We start from the raw sequence: 26,637 nt of genomic DNA on the forward strand, positions 1-26,637 counted from the left end.
CAAGAATTTCTACCTCTCGTCAATAACTTCCCCACTAAGTCCATCCTCATTCCCCCAATCTTTAGACAAAATAATGGCACATTATATGTGTACCGGCAGTGACTAACACTACACATCTCTAGGTGGATGGTCAGGGAAAACCTAGTCCAGACCCCATCATTGGGGTGTCACTTGTCAATAGCTACCAAGTTCATTCCTTTCCACGCCTAACTCCCCATGCCTTCTCTTGGTGATTCCTTAATAAGCTATGGTTATAGTTGAGTCTTTCCAATTGTGGAAGCCTGGGAATGTAGAAAAGGAGGAAGCCCTGCCCCTGTTGAGAGTTAGAGATGAATAAACAGAACCCCAGTCCTGCCCCACCCTTCATTCTCTCACCTTTCACAATCTAATGACCACCCTGGTAATAGCATTAATTATACTGATGATTATTAATAATGATCAAAACTGCATTTGAAAACAATTTATATGGATATAATACCATTGTAAGTTTAAGAAAAAAGTAAAACTAGGGAAGATTTAGGAGAATGATCATATAAGAACTTTTTAGAATTAAAATATCGATATTAAGGAATTGTGATCAAGTGCCATTAAAAACCAGTTCCTAAAGTACAATAAGTGGTTTTTATTTATCCAAACCAATAGTCCCCCTTTTGCTTTTAAACTTGATTAGGAAATCTTAGTTGATTCATTTTTAAAAAGTCATTTATATATGTGGACAAAGGAGACAAGTACAACTTGCAGAAGCATAAAACTTAGAAGGCATTTTAAAAATCTAGCCTTCTGAGATTATAAATATGGTATGTAAAAATAAATGCTCTTTTAGCCTCCATCTGTATTGAATAAGAGATACGCTCTGAAATTTTAAAGGAAGATGCTTTTTTTTAATTCAGAGAAAATGACTTAGGAATTTTTCCAAAAATTCTAAATATCAGATAACTCCTTCTTGCCATACTAACATTTCTTATTAAAAGTTGAATAAATATTACAGCCAAAAATCAATGAATTGTAGATAGGTGGTAGAGAGGTGATGGCTGTATATCAGGAAAATGGCATCACAGTAAGCAATGGAGCCTGATACGGATCACCGACATGGAGATTAGTAGATGATTTCACTACAATTGGGAAGGGGTTGAAGGATTTATCTTATTAAAAGTTGTTCCAAGTGTATTTTTGATTACTAGATGAATATAATTTCTGACCTATAATAACTATTTATTTTTCTCATATCTAAGGCATTGTACTTCCTGGTAATTGTAATTGTAAGCAAGTTTAGTAACAGTTAAAAGAAATAAGATTTAAACATAATGCAAAGAAAACATATTTATTAGGGATGGGGGAAAACTGAAGCAATTTCCTGAGATGAAGTTGCATATCTACAAACCAGAGAATCCCCTAATAGTGAAACCCAAACTAAACCAAATTGTAGCTAAAGCGCATCTTGATGGTCTCAGGTGGATATAGAGCATCTTGATGGTCTCAGGTGGAGATAGTTGTTGCCACATTTATTAGTTTCTAGTATCTGGCTTTCTTCATTTAAGACTTCAGAATATTTTAAATTAATAAAAGGTGTACAATATACCCCTGGTGACTGACTATTCAGGATGCAGCATGGAAATTCACCAAGGGCTTTGCAGGCTTGGGATTAAGCCTATAGTATGTGTTAGTGTGAAGAAGAATAAAAGCAATTGTCTCTCTCCCATCATGTCAATAAAGAGTGTGTTTTCCACACCATTCTTCTTGGGTCCAGTGGTACTGAGAAGACGGACCTCTACTTGAATTCCTTTGACAGCATACACAGTTTAAAACTGTTATCATGCTTTGTCCCCTTTATACTTACAGAACTAAAAGGCTGATACCTTGAGGCTATATTCTGCCCAATTGCTTTGAAATGAGAGTGCACGGGTGCACTGATCTCAAGGAGTGTCTGGTGCAATGAATACATGACTTAACGTGGGATTGATGCTGCCCTTGGGAGAATGACCTCCATTGTGTACAGACAAAAGGCTCAAAAATGAAGAAAGCTAGCCCCCCAGGCAGCCAAACATTCTGGTTCGTCAAATAAAGCACGTGTTTATTATTTAAATTATGAAAAGGCAAATCATAGTTCTGACCAAACTCTAGCAATGAAACGGGCCACTCATGGGCTTAATTTATTAGCTGTCGATATTAATCAAACAAGCTGCTTATTACTATTCTACTTGCTTTGGAAGGTATAGATATAGTTCCATTGCAAAGTATTACTGACTTCAAGAAAGTAGTGGGGATCCAGGACTGTCACATAGGAAACGATAGGAAATAATACAAGGCAGTGTGTTTACGTAGCAGAGGCTTCTCGTTCGGTTAGAGGGAAATAAGAAGCCATGAAATATTTTAAGCTGGGAGCAGGGGGGTGACCTAAGCTTTACAATAACCTTGGAGGTGGTGTGGAGGAGGCAGAGGGACAGTGCAGGAGTGGAGATGGAGCACAATTTGCAGGTTATTTCAAGGCCTTAGATGACTTAAGGCAGAGGCAGAGGGAACAGAAAGAGCACAAAGGATCCATTCAAGAGACAAATCTAAGGTGGAACCACAGGAAAGTGTGGCCAATTGTTCCTGAACTAGAGAAAGAGAAAGATTCAAGGGTATCTGTGATTTCTCCTTTGGGGAAGGATCTTGACCTGAACTAAGCAGTTTATGTAATTTGGACATGAAACTTCAGTCTGAAAGCAAGGTGCTTTGGGTGCTAGGAAACCTACATACATACTGTGACTATAGGTTAGACATTTGACAGAACTCAGGGCTCAGTTGATTGCAGGTGATACATGTATAAAAGTGAGAAGCAGGTGCTGCCTGCAGTGTTTTCACCACCCACCTCCAGAAAAGGGAGCCCTAACATTCACTCTGGGGTTCACAGACTTGATGCTAAGCTACCCTTCACATTCATCCCTGCAGTAGGATTTGATCCTGTATCTATTCTCAGGACACCTGCTCACACTTGGGCTTAGCTTCTATGATGCATCCTGGCCCTTCAGGACCAGAGCCTCTAAGTGCATGCTCGCTGTAATCTGCTTCTGTAGCTCCCTGTTGTTTTTCTTCATAGCACTATCACACTTTGTAACTAGCCACCTGTTAATTTACTTATTGTCTTTCGTGTAATCATAAGTTCCTTTAAGGAGATGATTTGATTTTATTTATCACTGTATTTCCATTATGGAGCTCACTTTCAAGGATGTGAGAAGTGCCCAATAATATATGTTGAATGAAGGAATGACTTCCCCTTTTCAGTTCCATTGCTTTTAATGCTTTGGGCGCCACAGGGACGCTGCCTCCATGAGCAGGAATTTGAAAGTCAATCTTACGAGATTGGAGAGGAAGTGAAAATAAAAGAATGATGGGAAAATATAAGTGAATTTACTGTCTAACAAAATATAGGAGATGGAGAAGGAAGATGTCAGAGACTCAAACCTGGGTGACTAGAAGTTTTTTCTCTCTAATCTCATATTCTTGAGGAACGCTACACTGCCGGCTACAGAATTAGGTTCTATTTTTCCATTAAGTTAGAGCTACACTCAGATTCAAATTACAAAGTGATCAATCATATGATACTTTTATTTTTAATTGTTAAAAGAACTGCCATAACTGTTTTCTATAGCAGTGGCACCATTTTCCACTTCCCCCAACAAAACATAACAACACAAATATACTTAAGATTACTGAATTGTACACTAAAATATGGTTACAATGGTACATTTTATCTTCTGTTGGTTTTTCCAACCAAAATTTTATAGTGAAGTTGAGTGCCCACTGGATGCTGCTAGGCACATTGGTACATCTCAGCTGACAGATTCCGTGGAAAATACTGGCATCTCTGAAGTCAAGTGTTTCTGTGAGGAGCTGGTGGGGAGAAGATGGAGTGTTGGATAACAAAGCCATTCTAACTTTACCACTTACCCTGAGTCTTTATCCAGCTGGATTCAGGTTTTCCCATTGTTCCCAAAAGCATGAATATCAGTCTTTAAATTGATTGTGAAGTAGTACAAAAAAAATAGGAAACTTTATAAATTTTATTCAGGCCTATTTCTAGCAATTACTATTTTGTTTTCATTAAGCCACACCAAGCTGAACTTGAGATGATTTTATCCTCTTTTATAATTTGATCTTAACTTAAAGTGTCCCGTACTCTAATTATTAATATTGATGGGGATGCTGGTAACTCAAAATATTCTAAGAATATTGACCTCTGACACCTCTCTCATATTTCTGTGCTCTTTTAAAAGAAGCCAGAGTATTTTCTTTAACAGTTTCAAAAACCAAAGAAAATAAGTGTCCTGAACATAATAAACACACTCTGCACAATAAACATAGTACATTTATTCTTTGTTGCGTAAAATATATGTAAGTATGTATGTAAATGCATGTACATGACTCCCCAAGTGCAGAAGATTGAGAGTGGGAAGATGGGGAAGAGCCCATTCAAGGCTGAGAGATAGCAAAGGCAGAGGTTATTTGTTCAAGAGGCCAGCAAATTGAATTCTTATCCATTATTCTTAAAGAGGAATAAGACAGAGCTTATCCTGAAACCTGAAGAGGGAGTCAGAGAAGGGCCAGAGGAGTTGCCCCCTCCATGCCGGGCTGAGATCCTAAGATGTAGTAAAGTCTCCTGTGTGTGTCTGTCATTTAAAGGGGACCCAGCAGAGCCTTTTCTGAATTCTCTCAGTACAGACAGGGAGAGAGGATTTCCTGCTCTGCCGATGAAGCCTTTTCTGCGTTGAAATCAGCTTTCTCCACAGGCCTACTATTCCTCAAGGAGTCTCCAGGAGTGGATACGGAGGGATTTACAAAGCCTTGTCCCTGAAAGAGTACCCACTGGTTTTCCACACTACTAAATGGGAGACCCACAGCACACAATAAGCACCCTGCACCCTCCCCTGATGCCCCACCCCACCTCATCCTGAGCACACATTGAGAAACCGTTCCAAGAATGCTGCAGTCATTCAAGAGTACCCACGCTGTAATGGACAGTGATTTCTAAACTTCCTCCTTGCTCTCCACTTCTATGGCCTATGCTTCAGGGTGACCCTCTTAAATAGAAGACCAGGAAAACTATAATTCTCAAGAGGATTCCCCAGTCAGATGTCCAGTTGGCACCTACCCAATCACATACAGAATGTGTGTGGAAGGATTACTATTAAACAATGACATATTCACAAATATACATATTTAAAATTGTGAATTTCTAAATATTGTTTTAAATTTCTAAATATTGAGTTTCTAAAATTGTGATGCTCAGTATTAGGTATTGAAGGAAAGTTGGTACAAAGTATTCCAATCTGTCAATAACTACAAAGCCAAGCCCACAGTAAGACCATTCACAAAAGGTGTAATTTAGCAAAAATATATAGTAATGGTCTTCAGTTTGTCATAGATAGATGTGTGTGTACTATAACTATATTATAGCAAGCAGAACCTCTTCCCCTCCCCTAACTGTAATAAATTATGTCATATTATGTGAATTTAGTACAAAACAAAGTAGTGTAACATAAAGATATGTGGCATCTGATTCTATTGAATCAATTTTCCTAAGTCATTGCTTTCTTAAAACAAAAATTTCTGATGCTAAATCCGAAGGTCAAACAAGAACCTTCTGAATGTATCAGATTTGAAATGCCACAAAATAGCCACATATCTGGAATAGACAAGCCAATGTAGAATGTGTTGTGTAGGGGTGTGTGGATTTACCAGATACATAAGCCTTAAAATGGGCCAGACTGGCTAAAAATAACTTCAAGATTCCCACTGCCTTGCCTCTATAAATGCTAAGGTAACTGCTGATTATCCCTGGTACTTACAAAATGATAATAGATAAGCCTGAAAGGATTTGAATTTAAGTAGCTGTGGTTTCCCCCTCCCACCTCCCAGGTCTGTGAAGTGGAAATTTTGCAGGCACCAGTAGAAAAGGCACACTTTCAGACTACGGCATGCCCTGATGTTCAAGCAAACTTACCTCACAAATCCTTCGAGATCAGATCATAGCATGAAACTAGGGCTGGGTCAGGCACCACAGTAAGCTGTCCAGAAACCTAAATAAAAATGCTACCCACTTTGTTATAATAAGAATTTCTTAACAGCAGTTCTGAAAGTAGTACTTCAGATCATTGTATTAGGAGACACAGTAGTCAATGAGCTTAGAACTAACTGCTGGCCTATTGGAATAATGATCTAATTCTTGACAAAAAGCTAGAAAATTCCAAGTGCTCAGTTATTAATGTAGCACACAACCAGGATGAAATTTAAGGGGGAAGAAAGAATACAGAACCAGAAAGTGAGCACAGAGGTTAGCTAGCATCTTGTGGGTCTCAGTAAGGATTTTGAGCTTTATGTATTTGCCCTTGCTGCCAATCCTAGTGATTTTGAACTTCTGTTTTGATAACCTAATGGGGAGAGAGGAACAAGTGTCTAACCCAACTTCACCCAAGGAGATTCTCCTACTATTCAGCTGAACTACATCCTCAATGTCAGAGCAAACCAGAAGGAAACCTACCCCTTCTAATCCCAGAGAACTGCAAGAGAAGTTGCCTTAGTTTGAGCAGAGAAGAGAGGAAATATCCCAAGTTACAATCATAAACTGGCCCTATTTCATTCCCTGGCTTGGATGCTGACTTACTGGTTATTTAGAAAACTGTACATAAGTGTTTTAGACACTTTTCTATAGGTACATTATATTTCACACTTTTAAAAAATGCAAGGAGAGATGTTGGAAGATTCATTTATACATTCATTTACTCATTTTTAAATAAGTACTACCTTTTTATGGAACTTAAGTGTGAGACAGACAAAAACAATCAAATGAACAAGATAATTTCAGAGATTAATAATTGCTATGGAGGAAACAAAATAGGTTGATGTCATTGAAAGAGACCGGGGATGGAGGATTGTTTAGTGGGGGAGTGGAGATTGGGATGCCTTGAAGGATCTCATTGAGGTGCTGGCAACAGAACTGGGACCAGAGGGACAAGAAGATAAAAATGGAAAGGGGCATAGGAGCCAGCATCTTGTGGGTCTCAGTAAGGATTTTGAGGTTTACATATTTTAGGAGCAATAGAAAGTCATTAAAGGGATTCACACAGAAAAGAGTCATAATCAGACAAGGCTCTTAAAGATAATACTTATGACTCTGTGAATAGATCCATGGCATCCAGAAAGATGCAGGCACACCAGTGAGAAGACATGAAAGATCATCAAAATGAAGACATAAAACTGGCTCCATTCAAGTTATACTGTAGACTTAGAACTGAATATTCCTTACATATACTTCTGCCCTCTGAAGAAAAGCACTTATCTCTAGGTCCTATCTTTTTGGCTACAATGATTGAGCCAATGACTGGCAAATTACTGAAGCTGGATTGGTAAGAATCCTTTCACAGGCCCAGAAAGAGTGGCTCAGTTGGTTGAGTGTTGTCCTGTGCACTGAAAGGTTGCTGGTTCAATTCCCAGTCAAGGCACATCCCTGGGTTGTGGATCAAGTCACGTATGGAGAGCAACCGACTGATGTCCTCTCTCTCTCTCTCTCTCTCTCTCTCTCTCTCTCTCTCTCTCTTCCTTCCCCTCTCTAAACATATCCTCGGGTAAGAGTTTTTAAAAAAAATCCTTTCTTGGGATTTTCCTAATGGAATTAAAGGGGAACACTCTCCTTTAGTAGAATATTATAAGGATGCAACATGAAAACTGGCAGTGGTCTTGTCTGAGGTTATTTGGATAAAGGCCAAATGCAGAGGATGCAGCCATGAAGAGAAAAGAAAAAGGGAGAGACATTGAGATAAATTCTGGTATGATAGAATCTCCTGGTTGTCCATTTGACTATTGGAACTGCTCCAGGATTTTCCCCTGTTACACTGATCACATAATTCATCTTTTTTTAAAACATTTTAATGAAGCTACTAGACATTTTAAAAGTACATATGTGATTCACGTTATATTTCTTTTTTTTACAGGTTAGCTATTATTTTATTTTCTTTATTGATTAAGGTATTACATATGTGTCCTTATCTCCCCATTGCTCCCCCCCAATCCCCGCTCATGCCCTCACCCCACCCCCTGGTGTCTGTGTCCATTGGTTATGCTTATATGCATGCATACAAGTCCTTCGGTTGATCTCTCCCCCTTACCCCCCTTCCCTACCTTCCCTCTGAGGTTTGATGGTCTGATGGATGCTTCTCTGTCTCTGGATCTGTTTTTGTTCATCAGTTTATGTTGTTCATTATATTCCACAAATGAGTGAGATAATGTGATATTATCTTTCTCTGACTGGCTTAGTTCGCTTAGCATAATGCTCTCCAGGTCCATCCATGCTGTTGCAAATGTTAGGAGTTCCTTCCTTTTTATAGCAGCATAGTATTTCATTGTGTAGATGTACCACAGATTTTTAATCCACTCATCTGCTGATGGGCACTTAGATTGTTTCCAAATCTTAGCTATTGTACATTGTGCTGCTATGAACATAGGGGTGCATATATCCTTTCTGATTGGTGTTTCTAGTTTCTTGGGATATATTCCTAGAAGTGGGATCACTGGGTCAAATGGGAGTTCCATTTTTAGTGTTTTAAGGAAACTCCATACTATTATCCACAATGGCTGCACCAGTCTGCATTCCCAGCAGCAGTGCATGGGGTTGCTTTTTCTCAGCATCCTCACCAGCACTTGTCATTTGTTGATTTGTTGATGATAGCCATTCTGGTAGATGTGAGATGGTATCTCACTGTCGTTTTGATTTGCATCTCTCAGGTGATTAGTGACTTTAAGCATGTTTCCATATGTCTCTTGGCCTTCCTTATGTCCTCTTCCGAAAAGTATCTATTTAGGTCCGTTGCCCATTTTTTGATTGGTTTGTTTATCTTCCTTTTGTTAAGTTGTATGAGTTCCCTGTAAATGTTGAAAATTAAACTCTTATCAGAGATAACATTGGCAAATATGTTCTCCTATGCAGTGGGCTTTCTTGTTGTTTTGTTGATGGTTTCTTTTGCTGTGCAGAAGCTTTTTATTTTGATGTAGTCCCATTTATTTATTTTCTCTTTAGTTTCCATTGCCCTAGGAGCTGTATCAGTCAAGATATTGACTCAGCATATGTCTGAGATTTTGCTGCCTGTGGATTCCTCTAAGATTTTTATGGTTTTCCGTCTTACTTAGAGGAAGACATAAACAGATGGAAGAACACACTGTGTTCATGGATTGGTAGAATCAACATCATTAAAATGTCCATTCTAGCCGAACCGGTTTGGCTCAGTGGATAGAGTGTCGGCCTGCGGACTCAAGGGTCCCAGGTTAGATTCCGGTCAAGGGCATGTACCTTGATTGCAGGCACATCCCCAGCATATGTCTGAGATTTTGCTGCCTGTGGATTCCTCTAAGATTTTTATGGTTTTCCGTCTTACTTAGAGGAAGACATAAACAGATGGAAGAACACACTGTGTTCATGGATTGGTAGAATCAACATCATTAAAATGTCCATTCTACCCAAAGCAATCTATAGATTCAATGCACTCCCCATTAAAATACCAATGGCATATTTCACAGACCTAGAACAAACTCTCCAAAAATTCATCTGGAATAAAAAAAGATCCTGAATAGCTGCATCAATCCTGAGAAAGAAGAACAAAGTAGGAGGGATCTCAATACCAGATATCAAGCTGTATTACAAAGTCACTGTTCTCAAAACTGCCTGGTACTGGCACAAGAACAGCCATATAGACCAATGGAATAGAATAGAGAACCCAGAAATCGACCGAAACCACTATGCTCAATTAATATTTGACAAAGGAGGCAAGAGCATACAATGAAATCAAAACCATCTCTTCAATAAATGGTGTTGGGAAAATTGGACAGATACATGCAAAAAAAATGAAACTAGACCACCAACTTACACCATACACAAAAATAAACTCAAAATGGATAAAGGACTTAAACACACAATTCCCTTTTGCATTTAGCTAGCTTGAGTTGGATTTCTGTTAATTACAATTGAAAAAAACCTGACCAGTATAACAGGTGAGGGAGCTAGAGGTGCATTTTGGGGAATAGATGTGCCATTGATTAAAATGATGAAGTCAAGATGACAAGCTGGCTCAGGAAGGAAGAACCAAAGTTCTGTTCAGAACATGAGAATTTGAAATACCTATGAGATACCTAAGTGGAAATATTAAGTAGTTGGTGGATATATGAATTTAGAGCTCAGTCAAGAAGAATAAAGTGTGGATATGTTTGGGCATCACTGGCATAGAGATGATATCCAAAATAATAGGACAATATGAGATGAGATCATGAGGAAGAGATTATCCAGTGGAAAGATAAGAGGACTCAGGACCAGGCCCGAAAGAACTCCAAGATCTGTGCACCTGATGCCATAGATCACATAGATGCTAAATTTTAACAAAGGAGAAGGTCTGCAACCCGCCCACCTCCATATAGCTGTAGTTTGTTTGCTGGATGATGTTAACGAACCCTACAAGTTTAACTTTTATTGTCATCTGTCAAAAAAAGGGGGGAGGGGCTGGATGAGGTGTGTGTGTGTGTGTGTGTGTGTAACTGTGTGACTGAGTAATGAGACTGATTTCTAGTGTGGCCCATAAACCAGCTTTGTAAGAATTTTGAAAAAAATATCTTGGTAGTAGGATAAACATTTATACTTTAGAACTTGTTAGGCATTTGGATTATAAAAGGCCTTTTGTGTGCATGAGTCATGCCTCCATTATTTCTTGATTATAAACTTGGCAATGGAGAAGTGTACTAATTCTGTAATGGCCACCAAAGAATAATTTTTTTACGTTACATCCAGTGCACATGGAATATGGTCAACACTGCCTCTGCCTAGAGAGCAGTTTGAATAAACAAGCTGAAAGTTTAATGTTTTCTGAAGTTTCTTATTTCTGTTAGTCATGTTGTTAACTAAGCCAGAGGAATACCTATCAATATGACATACATTCTGAAATGACTAACTGTATATGCATGTATGAGTATGTCTTAAATATAATGCCATCTAAAATAAGTCTTTATCTATTCAGATGTGTATGAATTTGTTAGGTTATTAGCCTATATAATCTGTTGGGCTAAGAGTCAAACCATATATCCTAATTTGAATCTACACTAATAAAAGGGTAATATGCTAATTAGACTGGGAGCCTTCCGGACAAAGCCATGGTGGCGGGGCTGAGGCAGTGGTGGTTAGGGGCAATCAGGCCAGCAGGGGGAGGAACAGTTGGGGGCAATCAGGCCGGCAGGGGGGGCAGTTGGGGGTGAGCAGGCTGGCAGGCAGAGTGGTTAGGGGTGATCAGGCAGGCAGGCGGGTGAGCAGTTAGGAGCCAGTGGTCCCAGATTGCGAGAGGGATATCCAACTGCTGGCAGTCAGACATCCCCTGAGGGGTCCCAGATTGGAGAGGGTGCAGGCCCGGCTGAAGGACACCCCCCCCCTCCCTGTGCACGAATTTAGTGCACCGGGCCAGTAGTATGTATATAATGATGATTAGAAATTGTGTTTTCAGCAAACAAAATTACCATATTTTATCATTCATTAAGTGCTTCATGGACACTTGAGAAATAAAATTTTAAAATTTCTCAGTTAAAAATATAAAACTATTGATCATTTTGTTAAGGTCCAAAACAGTTCTAAGAAGCTAGGAATCTCCACAATGCTTAGTCTCTACAGATTACCTTCTGAGCATCATACTGTCCTATTGAGATGCTGTATCTTTTTTTCAATTTCCTCTAAAGTCTTTTTATATTTAAGTGAAATCAGAAATATGTGAAGATCCAGGTGTTGTTTTCTTTCAGTAATAATAGAAGTTATTCAGGGAGGATCAACAATTTATAAATTTATGAGATTGCATAGGATATGATTACTAAAATTTTATATTTCTCCATGTTTCTAATACTTTAAATTAATAATCAAATTGAAAATGTTGGACTAAATGTGTTCCTTATATATTCTCTCATATACTTCCTTATACATTCCTTGGATGGCCTTGTATAAATGAATGAACAAATAAATGCCATACATGATTCTTACCAATAATATGAAGATTGTATGAAAAGTCTAAAAACATAGGGAAAATATTTTACCTATTGTGTTTTTTCAGAGTGATAACTGGCTTAAATTTAAAAATGCTTCACCTATAAAAGAATTTGGGAAGTAAAGAAAACTACATCCACATCTTGATTTTATTTTTACTTTACATGGTGGAACTCAGCTGCTCAGAATTAGACTAATTACAATATTTGGTTCATGTCATTCTCTCATCATTTGTCTAGATATTCATTTAAAAAATGATTTAATTATTTGTTTTTTCATAGTGGAATAATCATCCATAAATCCACTGTCCAAAACAAAAGCTAGGACTCCAGCAACAGCCCACATCCAACCCCTGGCTCCCCCACCAATCTATCCCCCTCCTCCTTCTCACCCAAAGGATCCATCAGCCAGAATCTTATGTTCATTGTTCCTTTGATCTCATTTTAATGGTATGTAAATCATTATAAAGTAATTAGTCACAAAATGATATGTCTTACTTTGAGCTAAATTTTTTCTTACTCTTCTCTCATATCATTGTAGGCATGGTTAGGACTGTGATATATAGTCATTATAGCCACTATGTTCTCTTCTAATATTCTACCTCCCTAGGCAGGATGTCAGGGTGTGAGATCATGTATTTACTCTAAGCTCTCCAGTCATTCATTCTTCCTTACTCTAGAAACCTCATCTCATCCCAAGTGATTTAAAAAATATCTAAAAGATTTCTATTGACTACTTAGGTTTATAAAATGTTTTATTTTATCAAAATATGCAATGCCATATGGACATATTTACAAAGACATAATCATTAGATTGCAAAAGCACACAGAACTGACCCAAGTGATTAAGTATTTTTAAAATCGATTCAACTAGATTTCTGGATTTTCATGTTCCTTTCTCATAAGACATTTAATTAAAATGCAAAGTCATGTTTAAGGTTATTCTTAGACATCTGAAATGAAGGACTAATGAATGTCCTTTCAATTGGAAAAGAGCGAGGATAGGAAAGAAATCCTGAGGCAAAACTCCTCAGTGAGCAAAAGCAAGGTAAGTGAGATGATGATTCCTGGTATTTACTATCCTTTGTTAAGATACATGGACTTTCTAAGAGAAGAAAAGTGAGAGTAGTGGTAAAAATGAGGTGGAAACATACAAATGTGATCGTGAAACCTTCCTTCCCCCTCCTTTTCCTCCTCCTCCTCAGTAACCTGGACAATAGCATTCAGTAAAACAAAGTGAGTTTAAAAATGTGGTATGCATTATTCATGGAATAGCAACTTTCATTCTGAATATAGATATTTAAAAGCATCATGCATGTTTAAGAGGGCTTAGTTGAAACTCTATGTATTTCTGATTACGTTTATTTCTCAAAATGATGTAGAATTACTGAATTTGCTAACCAGAAAATTCTTTCATAGACAGTGCAGTGTTTAACCTTTCCTTTCTTCACTTGTCTTTAATTCCTACTCACTCTCAACTGAGTTGAAGTGTTTATATTTAAACAGAACACCCACTGGAACTCTGAAGAAATTGACTCACTCATTTTTTAAGTTGCGGATTTTGGTATTTTTTTTTACAATATTCAATATGCATTACAATGTTATAAATATTTTCATTTCTTTAGGCTATTGAACTCTAGTGACCCTTAAAGGTGACTTTTACAACGTAATGCTGCAAATATTGACATAGGAGAAAATAATGTGAAATAGTTCAAGGATAAAATCAGAGGTGGAGGAGTTGTTCTCAAACATTAATATGGCTATGAATTCATTTACATATGATCTGTAAGCTGGAAGAAGTTATGAATAATATAGTGATAAAGAGCTAACAACCTAACAAAGGTAAAAACCTGTGGCCTTTTTCCCATTCGGGCCTACATTTTTCCTTTCCTCACTGAACCAGCATAGGCCATTTCAAAGAGAAACAAATGGAAGCGAAAAACAAACGTTTAAGGCAAGTGCTCACCCAAGAAGCAGGACTCCCCATGTAAGATACCCCAAAGGAACTCTAATTCTTTTACTAACAGGACACCTGAGTCTCCTTTGATAGAACAGAGAAGCAGAGCCCAGCGAGAGACCTGCGGTGAAATAGTTCGGCCTCTGGTGAGGAAGAGAGATGCTTATATTTCTCACAAGATTTCGCGCCCTTAGTCGCAGGCCTGATGGAAGCTGGAGCCCTCCACCAATTGTGGTTCCAACTCCATGGCTCCGGATGAAGCACAATGGGCGGGCGTGGGCCGGGAGCAAGTTCCTCTTCTCCGGCCCTTCCTGTCCGTGTTCACCAAAGTGTTAGGGTATTTAAGGTCCTAAAACTCCCTAACCTTTCCCCCCTGAAGTATCGACTTTCTTTCCCCCCTGCTCTTAGCAGGGTGTTTGACCTCCTGGTCGACTGCGTTCCCTGCCCCGCGCCAGCTGTGTTCCTGACCCCAGAATAAATCAAGGCTGCACCAGCCCTGGCAGAGCTCCCGGCACATTTCCTGTCTCGGCCTAAGGGAAGCCTGTTTGCCGCCAGGACACTGGTGGGGATTCTTGGAGGTTGGGGGTGGGGGTGGGCGGGGGAAGTAAGGGTAGAGCCAGTGGTAGAGGGCGGTGACCGCGCTCTAGGGACACCTCGGAGCCCTTGGCCGGACTGCGCCAAGTTGGGAGCAGCTGTGGGCGCGGGGCCTTCAAGATGAGGCCGGCGCTCACCCTGTGCCTCCTCTGGCAGGCGTTCTGGCCCCGACCCGGCGGTGGCGAGCACCCCACCGCCGATCGCGCGGGCTGCTCTGCCTCGGGGGCCTGCTACAGCCTGCACCACGCGAGCATCAAGCGGCTGGCGGCCGAGGAGGCCTGCAACCTGCGCGGCGGGGCGCTCAGCACGGTGCGCGGAGGCGCTGAGCTCCGCGAGGTGTTCGCTCTCCTGCGGGCAGGCCCGGGGCCCGGAGGGGGCTCCAAAGACCTTCTGTTTTGGGTGGCGCTGGAGCGTAGGCGGTCCCAGTGCACCCTGGAGAGCGAGCCGTTGCGGGGTTTCTCCTGGGTGCCCCCCGACGTCCACGTCGATGGGTTGGAAAACGAAACGCTGCCGTGGGTGCAGGAGCCCCAGCGCTCTTGCGTTGCGCGAAACTGCGCGGCGCTCCAAGCCGCCGAGGGAGTGGAGCCCGCAGGCTGGAAGGAGATGCGCTGCCACTGGCGCGCCCACGGCTACCTGTGCAAGTACCAGTTCGAGGGCTTGTGCCCGGCGCCGCGCCCCGGGGCCGCCTCGGACTTGAGCTACCGCGCGCCCTTCCAGCTGCACAGCGCGGCGCTGGACTTCAGTCCCCCGGGGACCCAGGTGAGTGCGCGCTGCCCGGGGCAGCAATCCACCACGGCCACCTGCATCGTGGACGGGGTCGGCGCTCGCTGGGACGGGATACCCTCCGGGGCTGTGCTCTGTCCCTGCCCCGGGAGGTACCTCCGCGCAGGCAAATGCGCAGAGCTCTCTAACTGCCTGGACGACATGGAAGGCTTTGTCTGCGAGTGTGCTGCGGGCTTCGTGCTGGGGGAAGACGGACGCTCTTGTGTAACCTACGGAGAAGGACAGCCGGACCCGGGGGGAGCCAAGGGGCCCACCAGGCACCCCCTGGCCACTGCAACCAGCCCCATGCCGAGGAGAACATGGTCACCCAGGGGCCCTGAAAAACCAGGAGAGAGGCCCCAGGTCCCTGGACAAGGCAGTTCAGCAACATCTATTTCTGAGATTCCTGGGTGGGGAGCAAAGAGCACGAAGCCCACCCTGCAGATGTCCCCTCAAGCCAACTCAGAGGCCACCATCACTTCTCCAGGAAGCGTGATTCCCACGTCTAATGCCACGTCTTCCTCTAACATGCCCAAGGCTTTGGACTCCTCCTCCACCGTGGTCTTCATACTTGTGAGCATAGCAGTGGTAGTGTTGGTGATCTTGACCATGACAGTGCTGGGGCTTTTCAAACTCTGCTTTCACAAAAGCCCTTCCTCTAGGCCAGGAAAGGGGCCTTTGGCCCCTCCTGGGGTGGAGAGTGGTGCGCAGGCTACTGCTCTGAGCTCCAATTCGGCACAGGACGCAATGGGGTGAAGTCGCAGGCTGCGGGACAGAGCAGAGGGCGCCTCACTGATCGGGTCCTCTTTGGACTCGGAAGTCACCTAGTGGAAGGGGACAGTGAGCACTTCTTGTGAGTAGTTTTTCACTCTCAATGAAAAGGGGAACGGAGAAGAGGGGCTTATCTGTGGAACTGGTGATTTCTGCAGAAGTTCCCTTCCCCTAATTCCCTCTACCCCACGGAGGAGCTACATCCGAACTGGATGCTCCGTTTCTAATGAGGAAGAGGTGGGAGTGCCTTAGGCGGTACTGAGCCCAGGATTCTACCCGGGAAAGGGCTTTTCCTGTGGATTTGAAGAAGTGATTGAACTTTTTAAGATACTGAAAGCATATAGAAAACAATACAATATTTTACATTTTATTTTTTACCACGATGGAAAGAAAAACTCTGTTCAGACTGGGAATATATTGATTTAAAAATCCCAGGCAAAAAAAAAATAAAGGATTGTTGATAACCCAGACTCAAATGTCATTGGTTTCCTGGAGGAGTAATTATTTAGGAAGAGCAGTGAGGAGCACGCTGGACATGGCAGCAAGAGTACATCCTGCCTTTAGGTTGAGGGGGGAAATGTTAAGAACTAGTAACTTCTTCCTTGTTTTCTTTTTTTAAATATATTTTGCTTTCAAAGTTACTGCTATGTGTGTGCTCTGCTAGAAATCTAAACTGCAGTGTTGCCAAATTCGCTGGCTCTAGAAGCAAATTATAGTTGACCACGCATTCAAGTGTTTACTGTGTGTCCTTGCTCAAGGAAACAAATGGTTTGTTTTGCTCTCCCAATGTTTGTGCTCTCCAGTGTAATGACCTTCCCAACCAAATAGCCCTCTCCTAAGCATCAGGATGCTGATGCTCGCTTCCAATTATAGCAATGTTAATTTTCAATTGAAACACTAATGCTAAGTATTGATTTGAAATCTTCTGGGTGCATTAAAGCAAAAGTAAACTGGATTTCCTCCAAAGTTGCTGGTTCTTGTGCACTGTTTAATCCATGGAAAAACTTGAATTCCAGACCATTTCCTCCCCCACTTAATAAAAACATGTGTAGTGACCATACGTACTCATCTTGGAGTGATTTCAATTTAATAAGAGTCTACAGGGGCAAAAGCATGACAAACAGCCTTCCATAAGAATTAGTAGTATAAGAGTAAATGGTAAATACAAATATCTATCATCTTGTTAGGACTTGGGGTATTAGAAAGTAATTTAAATGAAGCATTCCTCAAAAAACAATTAAGACAACAATAATCACTATCTAGTGGAATTGAGACCCCCCCCCTCTAGAAAATATTCCTCTTCTACTTGTATAACAAATCTTTAAAATTAAGTGTGTGGAGATTGGTGCATGGAGACAGATAGAGAAACAAGCTTAGCAACCATAAAGTTTACACTATATCTTCATAGAACCATTTTTATGTTCTTGAGTGTGCAATGTACAAAATATATACAGGGGTGGGCAAAAGTAGGTTTACAATTATGAGTACACAAAACAGAGTTTATTATTGTGTTATTTACTTATTTATTTATTATATTTATTATTATTATTAACCTACTTTTGCCCACCCCTGTATATATAATATATATGGTGTTATAATAATCAAGGAATAAAGTAACAGGTAATTTGCTTCATATGTTAAAGATTTGTCTAAGCAGTTGCATTTAAATAAAATCACAAATGAATTAGAATTAGCAACATTCAAAGGAATTTTAAATAAATCATTTCACAAATAAGTGTGAAGAATAAATTAGTGTCAGCTCAATTACTCTGTTCTTTTCACCTATTCTCCTTGTAAGTAGATCAGGAAAGAATTACAGAAAACACTTTCATATTTGATTTCCTGAGACATAGCAATTGCAGACCAAGCTTCATATAATTTCCTTTGATTTCTAGCTATGAAGTCTTCCATAAAATTTTTAATCTATAGCAGAATCAGGCCAGCTAGGCACAGTGCTTAAGAAATATTTAAGGTTAGGATCCACGTCCTTCCTCTGTACTAGGTCTCCACTATCCCTTCCTTAATTCTTCGACCTCTTTGAGGTTCATTTCTTTCTTACTTAAAGCCCTCTTCCCTTACACTCATTTCATAGATGTCTGTTCAGTTATTTCCTTACAAGAAAGACTTGGAACCTAACTTACAGTCTTTCTCTCCAGCCCAAGTCCTGCCATCGTCTTACACAATCTCAAAGTCCTCAAGTATGACTCTTCCAATGTTGTGCATTCCCGTTCCGTGACTTCCTCACTTCCAACTACCTTCACTTTATTTCAGCCATCCACTCCAGCAGCCACACCTTAGCCTTTCGGCTGATTCTGACACTGCTCCACATCTGCAAACACAAATTCAGGCATTCGTGCATGTGCACATGTGTGCATGTTGAAACATATTAATGAACTTTCCCACTGGTTAGAAGTAAACCATTATTGGTGAACTTCCAGATTCCTTCTTTCTTACAATGATAAGCCTTGCTGTGAATAGTGGCCTTACATGGTATCATTCTTTTATTTCTCTCTCTCTCTCTCTCTCTCTCTTTTAAATAATTTCATATATACAGAAGTAATGAGTACCGTAAAACATTTTTTTTCTTGAATTATTTACAAGTAAATTTTGGGCCTAATGCTCCATTCCCTCTGAATACTTCAGTAATTATTTCTAGGTTATTTAATTTGTTGGCATATAATTATTCATAGAATTTCCATATAATTCTTTTTTCATTTCCATAGAATTGGTAATGATGTCCTCTCTTTATTTCTAATTTTGGTAATTTGAGTATTTCTTCTTTGGGGGATGGGGTCAGTCTAACTAAGTCTGCCAATTTTGTTGACCTATTCAAATAACTAACTTTGGGAATCGTCGATTTTTCTCTATTGTATTTCTAACCTCTATGTCATTTATTTTTTTCTAATCTTTATTATTCCATCATTTTCTTTGTTTTGGGTTTACTGTGTTATTTTTCCAATTTTTCAGAGTAGAAAATTAGGTAATTGATTTAAGATTTTTCTTTATTAATACAGGTTTTTATAGCTATACATTTCACTCTAACCTCTGCTTTAGTGACACCCAGTAAATTTGGCCATCTTGTGTTTTCATTTTCATTCATCTCCAAGTATTTAGAAAATTTTCCTTGTGATTTTAAAAAATATATTGGTTATTTAGGAGGATGTTGCTTAATTTCCACATATTTTATAACTTCCCTACATTCCTTCTGTTTTTAATTTGATTTCATTGTATTTAAAAACATACTTTGTATGGCTTCAACCCTTTTTAACTTACTGAGGTCACTCACTTTTAATGTTGAATTATCTATGTCTACCTTTAGTTCTGCCATATTTAAAAACTATATATATATATATATATATAAGCACTGTTGTTAAGTGCATATATGCTTATAATTATTATATCTCCTGATATATAGGCTCCTTTATCATTATAAATTGTTCCTCTTTATCTCTAGTTACATTTTTTGTTTTAAAGTCTATTTTGCATGATATTGGTAGAGCAACTTCAGCTGTCTTATGGTTGCTTTTTGCTTGGTATACCTTTTTGCATCAATCTTTCTGCAGTTGCTATCTTTCAACTATTTGTGTCTTTGAATCTAAAGTGTCTTCTGTAGACAGTATATAGTCAGACTATTTTCTTTAATCCATTCTCCAATCTCTGCCTACTGAATGGATGTGAAATTCATTTGTCATTAATGTACTTACTGATAAGTTAGGTTACATCTACTATTTCCTATTCGCTTTCTACATATCTCATTTCCTTTTTGTTCCTCCATTACTGTTTTCTTCTGTATTAAATAAATAGTTGATAGAATTCCATTTTAATTTTCTTATTGTTTCTTTTGCTTTCATAAGTTTTTTTTTATAATTGGCTCCCATGGAGATTACAATTAACATCTTAATTTAAAGACTGCATAATTAGGAGAAATACCAACTAATCTTAACAGTATACCACAATTTTGCTCCAACATAGCTGCTACATCCTCTCTTGGGGATGGGGTCAGTTTAAGTAAGGGTTCTTTGTGTTATTATTGTCAAAAGAATTACATCTTGATATTCTATAAGCCCATCATCACAGTTTTATGATAATTGCTTTATTATGCAGTTCTTTTAAAATCATATAGGAGAATAAAAAGTTATAAAGAAAAAAATGCATTTATACCATCTTTGATATTTACTTATTTAGTCACCTTTACCAGTGCTCATTATATCTTTTTGTGGTTTTGCTACTGGCTGATATCATTTATTATCATTCTGAAGGACTTCCTTTGTGTTTTCTTATAGGAAACGTCTGCTGACAACAAATTTTCTCAAATTTTGTTTATTTGAGAATGCTTTAATTTCTTCTTTATTTTTGAAGGATTGTTTTTGTGGACATAGAATTTTTAGTTGATATTTTCTTTTTAATGCTTTGATTAAGTCATCACACTGCCTTCTGGGCTCTATAGTTTTTGATAAAAGTTAGTTCATTTTTGGAGAGCATTATGCTAAGCGAAGTAAGTCAGTCAGAGAAAGATAAATATCACATGATTTCACTCATTTGTGGAATAAAATGAACAACATAAACTGATGAACAAAAACAGATCCAGAGACAGAGAAGCATCCATCAGACCATCAAACCTCAGAGGGAAGGTAGGGGAGGGTGGGTGTAAGGGGAAGAGATCAACCAAAGGACTTGTATGCATGCATATAAGCCTAACCAATGGACACAGACACCAGGGGTGTGAGGGTATGATTGGGGGTTGGGAGGGCAATGGAGGGATAAGAACACATATGTAATACCTTAATCAATAAAGAAAAAAAAGTTAGTTCATTTTATTGAGGGTCCTTTGTACATTTTTACTTGTTTTCCTCTTGGTACTTTTCAGCTTCTTTCATGTGACTGCTTTCCTGTTTCTTTGTATAGGTCATGCATTTTGTTGAAAGTCAGATGTTTTAAATAACATAATATGGCAGTTCCGTAAATCCATCCCCCAATAGCCACACCATAGTTTGTTGTTGCTCCTGTTGGTTTGGTTACTTTTCTTGATTAAGTCCCTGTCAAGTGTAAACCACTGAACTAACTTCTCTGCTCAGTTAGCTTAATGGTCAGCTAGTGATTAAAAAGAAAGTTATTTAAATGATTGGATCAATAAATCTCCCACCCTTTGTGGAGGGGCTCTGTGTGTGTTGTAGGAGGACTCCAATGATCAGATAGCTAAAAATTCTTTCTTAGGCTTCACTTTTTGCTTTGGCAGGGCCTCAGCATTTCTCTCAGAGTTGGAGAAGTTAGGGTCTTTTTTTAATATTTCCTGGGCAGGTGCACAGCCTTACATTATTCATTCATTTGCCTTCCTAGATTTCCAAGAATGTACTGGAGTTTTGCAAAGCCCTCTATGGACATCTCTTTCCCCAAATCTTCCTTATTAGTTTTTTGTTCAATCTCTGGTTTGCCACACTGGCATCAACACCTGTAATTAGATTCCTATGGCTACTGTAAGTTATTGCCACAAACTGGGTAGCTTAAAACAGGAGAAATTTATTCTCTCACAGATCTAGAGGTCAGAAGTCTGAAATCAAAGTGTTAGCAGGGCCTTGATCCCTCTGAAATCTCTAGGAAAGAATCATTCATTGCCTCTTTCTAGCATCTGGTAGTTGGCATGATCTTTGGTGTTTCTTGGCTTGCAGCTATATCACTCCAATCTCTACCTCTATTGTCATGTGGCCTTCTTACCTCTGTGTGTGTCTCTTCTTTGTCTTTGTGTCCAAATTCCTCTCTTCTTATAAGGACACCAGTCATTGGATTTAAGATTCACCCAAATTCATTTTACTTCATTTTAGCTTAATTTAATTTGTAAAGATAATATTTCCAAATAAGATGATTCACAGGTACTGTAACTTAGTTTTAAATATATATTTTGGGGAAACACAATTACAGACAGTTAGTGGTACTTTTCTGTGAGTGGGGGTCTTTAAAAATTCAAAACATGGTTTGTCTCTCTCAGTGGCCGACAGGCTGATTGTTTTCATAGCTACTCTGCTTGCAATTCTGGTTTTCAAGGCATCTTCAGGGCTGGGGATGGAGAATGAGAATAGGGAGAGATGGGAGCTGTGTTGATCATCTGATGGGCCTCCTCAAATTATAGCAATTAATTATCTGCCATAGGCTTGCTTTAGTGACAACTTACCCCACCTATGGTTCCTATACCTACCTCCCCATCACAATTATCTGTGGTGATTTTATATACAGTCATTATATTGTCCAGTTCAAGACTTGAGTCTGGGCTCGAAGGATCTCACTGTTATAGAATCAGTCATCGTTTCTAGGCCTTTTCAGAGGCTAGAACTAGAAAGTGTAATAATTTCTAAAATAAGATAGAATTCTACCACAAAAGAGAGAAACAAATATGTGTAAGTGCAATAGAGGTAACATAGATGAGTGTCCCTAAGTGGGCATCTAAACTTGCTCCCCTTCTCACTTGGCCTGAATCCTCGGTGCGATGGGTGAAATGGTGATAGAAGCTGATAGATGGGGGAATAATGAGTATAAAGGAAATTGACACCTTACTTCTCAGGGCATGGCCCAGGGAAACTGAAAACCCCTCAGAGAACCACAGTCACCCATGGCATTGATCTTTGTAAATAGCAATCTTCAGGGGATATATCTAGGTAGAAGGACCTGAGGGAAGCATTGAGAGAGAGAGAGAAGCTAAAGTTTATTTTGCCTGATGTGTATCTTTTGAAACCTTAGGGTTGGAGTAATCATGACAAATAAACCCAAATGAATCCAACACACAAAAATCAAAGGGGAACTTGTACCTGATAGCCACAGAAGTAGATAGTCAAAAAGTACTGGAAATTGTATGTGCACTGTAAACCAGGTTGGACAGATCTAGTGACCAAAAACCATGGGACTGAGCATCTAGTCCCAATGCCAGGGAAATATGTAAACTTCCTAGAACTTAGATCCTCCTGATTTCATGGTAGGCAAAGGTGGAATGCCTAACCCTTTCCTTTAGGGTCTTAACATTCCCCTCCATAATTTGAGACTTCATCAATTTTTACCTTTAATTTTCCTGTCCACACTGTTCTTCCCTTTGAGCTATATATATCCATCCTAAATGACTTCCACAAGCAGAAATCTCATTACTCTGCTTTTTCCCCTTAACTCTTCATCTCCTCCTCCTGGTGATCTACCCATCCTGGTAACAGATTTATCCTCCTCATGTAGGTACTTTACCATTCAACTATGCTGCTCAAAAGAATCCCAAGGGTGTCCCATTATGTGAAGTCTACACTCATGAGCCTGGCTCAGGCCCCTCCAAGCCCTTATCAAGTTAGTACACACTCATCTCATATTGTACCCTGTGTTTTTGCTGAACTAAATTACTCAATCTTGCGTTATTGTAGCTCCAAAATTTTAATGTGCAATCTTTCTACCTGGAATGCCATCCATTACCATCTGGCATGCCAATATGTGTTTATACCACAAATCCCAATTTAAATGCTACCTCCTCTAAGATATCATTCTTAGTTACCTCAAACTCAAACCAATTCTCTGAAATCCTTCATCACTGGTGTATATTTTTTCATTTCTACAACGAATGCATGTGGCTGAAGTGAGGAACTATACCTTACATATTTTGTAAAAAACAGATTGCCTTTACATTGCAAGATATCAATAGATGTTTTCTAAGTAAATTATAATTAGGCAGAATTGATAAATTTACTCAAATGGATATAAATTTTTATACTGAACAATCAAATTCTTTTAGGGCAAGCTATCAAACTCAAAGGCTAACATGGGCCAAATAAACGAGGCATGTGGCCCACGGGCTGCAAGTTTGACATGCTTGTTTTAGGGTATTAACATTCCCCTCCATAATCTATTTTTACCTTTAATTTTCATGTCTGCACTGTTCTTCCCTTTGTTTTAAATCTTTAAAATTATTTAGTAGCTATATAATGCATGTATACCTTATAAAAGTTTTCATTTCATGATATATACATAGTAAGACAAGTATTGAACAAAGTTCTTTGGCCTGTATCCCTGAAAGTCTAACTTTCTTTGTGCTCACAGCTGCCCTCCCACATGCTTAGAACTGAGACTTTGTTCCTTCCCAAAACTATATTTTCCTTACAAAAACATCCCTAAATAAGATATCCACATAGAATCTGTTTCTCCAAAAATCCCTCTCTAACACCCGCCCCCTCCCTCTATCCTACTCAGAGTCATCCTCTCTGAAGATCAGTGTCAGATGCCCTGACAACTCAAAGCAGTAGTTCAATTTACTGGGCTGCCATTGTTTGGGGGAGGAAAGTTTGGGGCAAATGCAAGGCAGGCAGTGAGCCTTTAGCTGAAGGACACATGGCGATGGACTCTGCCCCTTGGAATAAAATTGCCCAGTAGAGGGCCTATTCAATAGGACAGCCCTCACTCCCTCAGCTATAACTTGAGGAGAACAGGGTCTCTGGACACACTGGCTTCTCTACTCAGGAGTCTGTGGAAGTAGGACCTTTAGAGGTTCCATCCAGGAACACAGTCCAGACTCTACTATACAACAAATTTGTGATCCAATGAGTAGAGAGGAAAAAAAAACACAGGAGAAAATACAAAATAAATTTAAAATAATTCACAAGGCTACCGTCCTTCCCCCTCAGCCAAAACTTCCACTATTACCATTCTTTTCTTGATAGCCCACTTGTATCATCTTTCTGCCATCCTTATGTCCCTTGTATCTTGAACCCAAAGACAGACCCACAGGATGAAATTGGAAGCAAATAGGGAGAATGCGGGAGAGATATTTCTAGGCCTCCCAAACTGGAAGCAAGCTTTCACTCTCATTGAGTTTGCCTTTCAGACTAGGTTCCTGCATTGTGGGAGCAAGAGCGGTGGGAGGAGCTGCAAGTGTACATGCTCAGGCCCTCCTCTGAGCTAGTATCCTCTTGGATGAGCTACTTCAAAGTGTTAGCTTACTCAGAACACTTCTTGCTTCTGTAGATCTTTACCTAAACTCTCTTATTTTGAGTAGGCAAGATTGATAGAATTAAGAGTATATAGTTCTGATCTTCCCACTCACCCCATCTCTATCACCTTTAATATATAGATCCTCTAAAGCAGTGGTTCTCAACCTTCTGGCCCTTTAAATACAGTTCCTCATGTTGTGACCCAACCATAAAATTATTTTCGTTGCTACTTCATAACTGTAATGTTGCTACTGTTATGAATCGTAATGTAAATATCTGATATGCAGGATGGTCTTAGGCGACCCCTGTGAAAGGGTCGTTCGACCGCCAAAGGGGTCTCGACCCACAGGTTGAGAACCGCTGCTAAGGCAGATACCATGTCTGCCTGGTTCTTTTCCATGTCCAGTGTCTGGCACATAAATGATACTACATCTTTAATGAATAAATGGAGGAACAGGTAGGTGGTCTGAAACATACCTAAGGGGCAAGGTTGGTGGGTGGAGACACATTTGTTGATCTTCTCTAAATATATATGCATTTTCTGTATACACACACAGAGAGACACACATATCTCTACTGCTATAGCTCTGTAGAAGTTGCCTGGGTGCCTCTGCTCTGGACTTCTGCACTTCCCAGTCACACCATTCCTTCTGGAATGTATTCCTTCTATCACCCTCTATCCCTCTAGCTATCCCTACCCTTTCACAATGATCTGGCATCTTCCTCTCCCTTATTGTACATTGATATGTACAGGTTCAGGGGCACCCCTGGCAGGGAAAGAGTCCACAGAGGGTAAGGCCCACTTGAAAATTGGATTGAGAATTGGTCCTGTTTACCTTAACATATGCCGGGAAAGATAAGAGCTGAGCAGAGGTCTGTTCAGGTCTTGCATGTCCACAGAATGAGGCTCCCAAGGCTACATCTTCATTACCAACAATACCTGCTCTCCAGGCCTCAGCTGCCTGCTAAACATCCCCCCGTCCCTCCTGCCACAGTAAATACAGCATACCTCAAATTAAACTCATCACAGGTTCCTTTTGTAACCTCTTTGATGGTATGACTCTCATTCCAAAATTCCAGGCTGGAACCCTAAATTGCCCTTTTACAATCTATTTTTTCTCTAAACCTTTATATTCTATGTCAATAATTCATATTTATCTTCCCTTGGAAATGTCCAGTAGATTGACCCTTTTTTTTATTGAGGTTCACTTTTGCCATCCCAACGTAGATTTTCATCATTATAGTCATCCTTTAGTTATCTTTTTTTACTTCAATATTTATATCTAAATCCACTCAGCAAACCAGTTTAGTCTTTCTACAGCACCCCCCTCCCTTTTAGTAAAATAGTTTATGCTTCTCATTTTCTAACACATAAAAGACCAAAAAAAAAAAAAATCCATGACTGACTTCTCAAAATCTGGTCCCACCCTATGTACTGGTCCAACCTGTGTCCCAAGAGTCCCCAACACACTCCTCTCAGGCCACTTGTCTCATGAAAATAAAATCACTTTAAACGCCTATTTTGTGCCAGACACAGTGAATTGACACTGGAGATAAGACAGAATCCAAGAC

At 39.8% G+C, this 26,637-nt stretch overlaps 1 protein-coding gene across 1 annotated transcript; it reads left to right on the plus strand.

Moving 5' to 3' along the window:
* Positions 1-14,660: 14,660 nt before the first annotated feature.
* Positions 14,661-20,622, plus strand: CLEC14A (C-type lectin domain containing 14A). Its single transcript, XM_006085812.3, has 2 exons — positions 14,661-15,922; positions 20,404-20,622. Exons 1-2 carry the CDS (start codon positions 14,708-14,710, stop codon positions 20,446-20,448), a joined length of 1,260 nt encoding a protein of 419 aa, XP_006085874.2. The 5' UTR covers positions 14,661-14,707; the 3' UTR covers positions 20,449-20,622.
* Positions 20,623-26,637: the final 6,015 nt, after the last annotated feature.

The sequence above is a fragment of the Myotis lucifugus genome, unplaced genomic scaffold, assembly GCF_000147115.1.
Source record: "Myotis lucifugus unplaced genomic scaffold, Myoluc2.0 scaffold_22, whole genome shotgun sequence".
In the NCBI taxonomy this organism is placed as follows: domain Eukaryota; kingdom Metazoa; phylum Chordata; class Mammalia; order Chiroptera; family Vespertilionidae; genus Myotis; species Myotis lucifugus.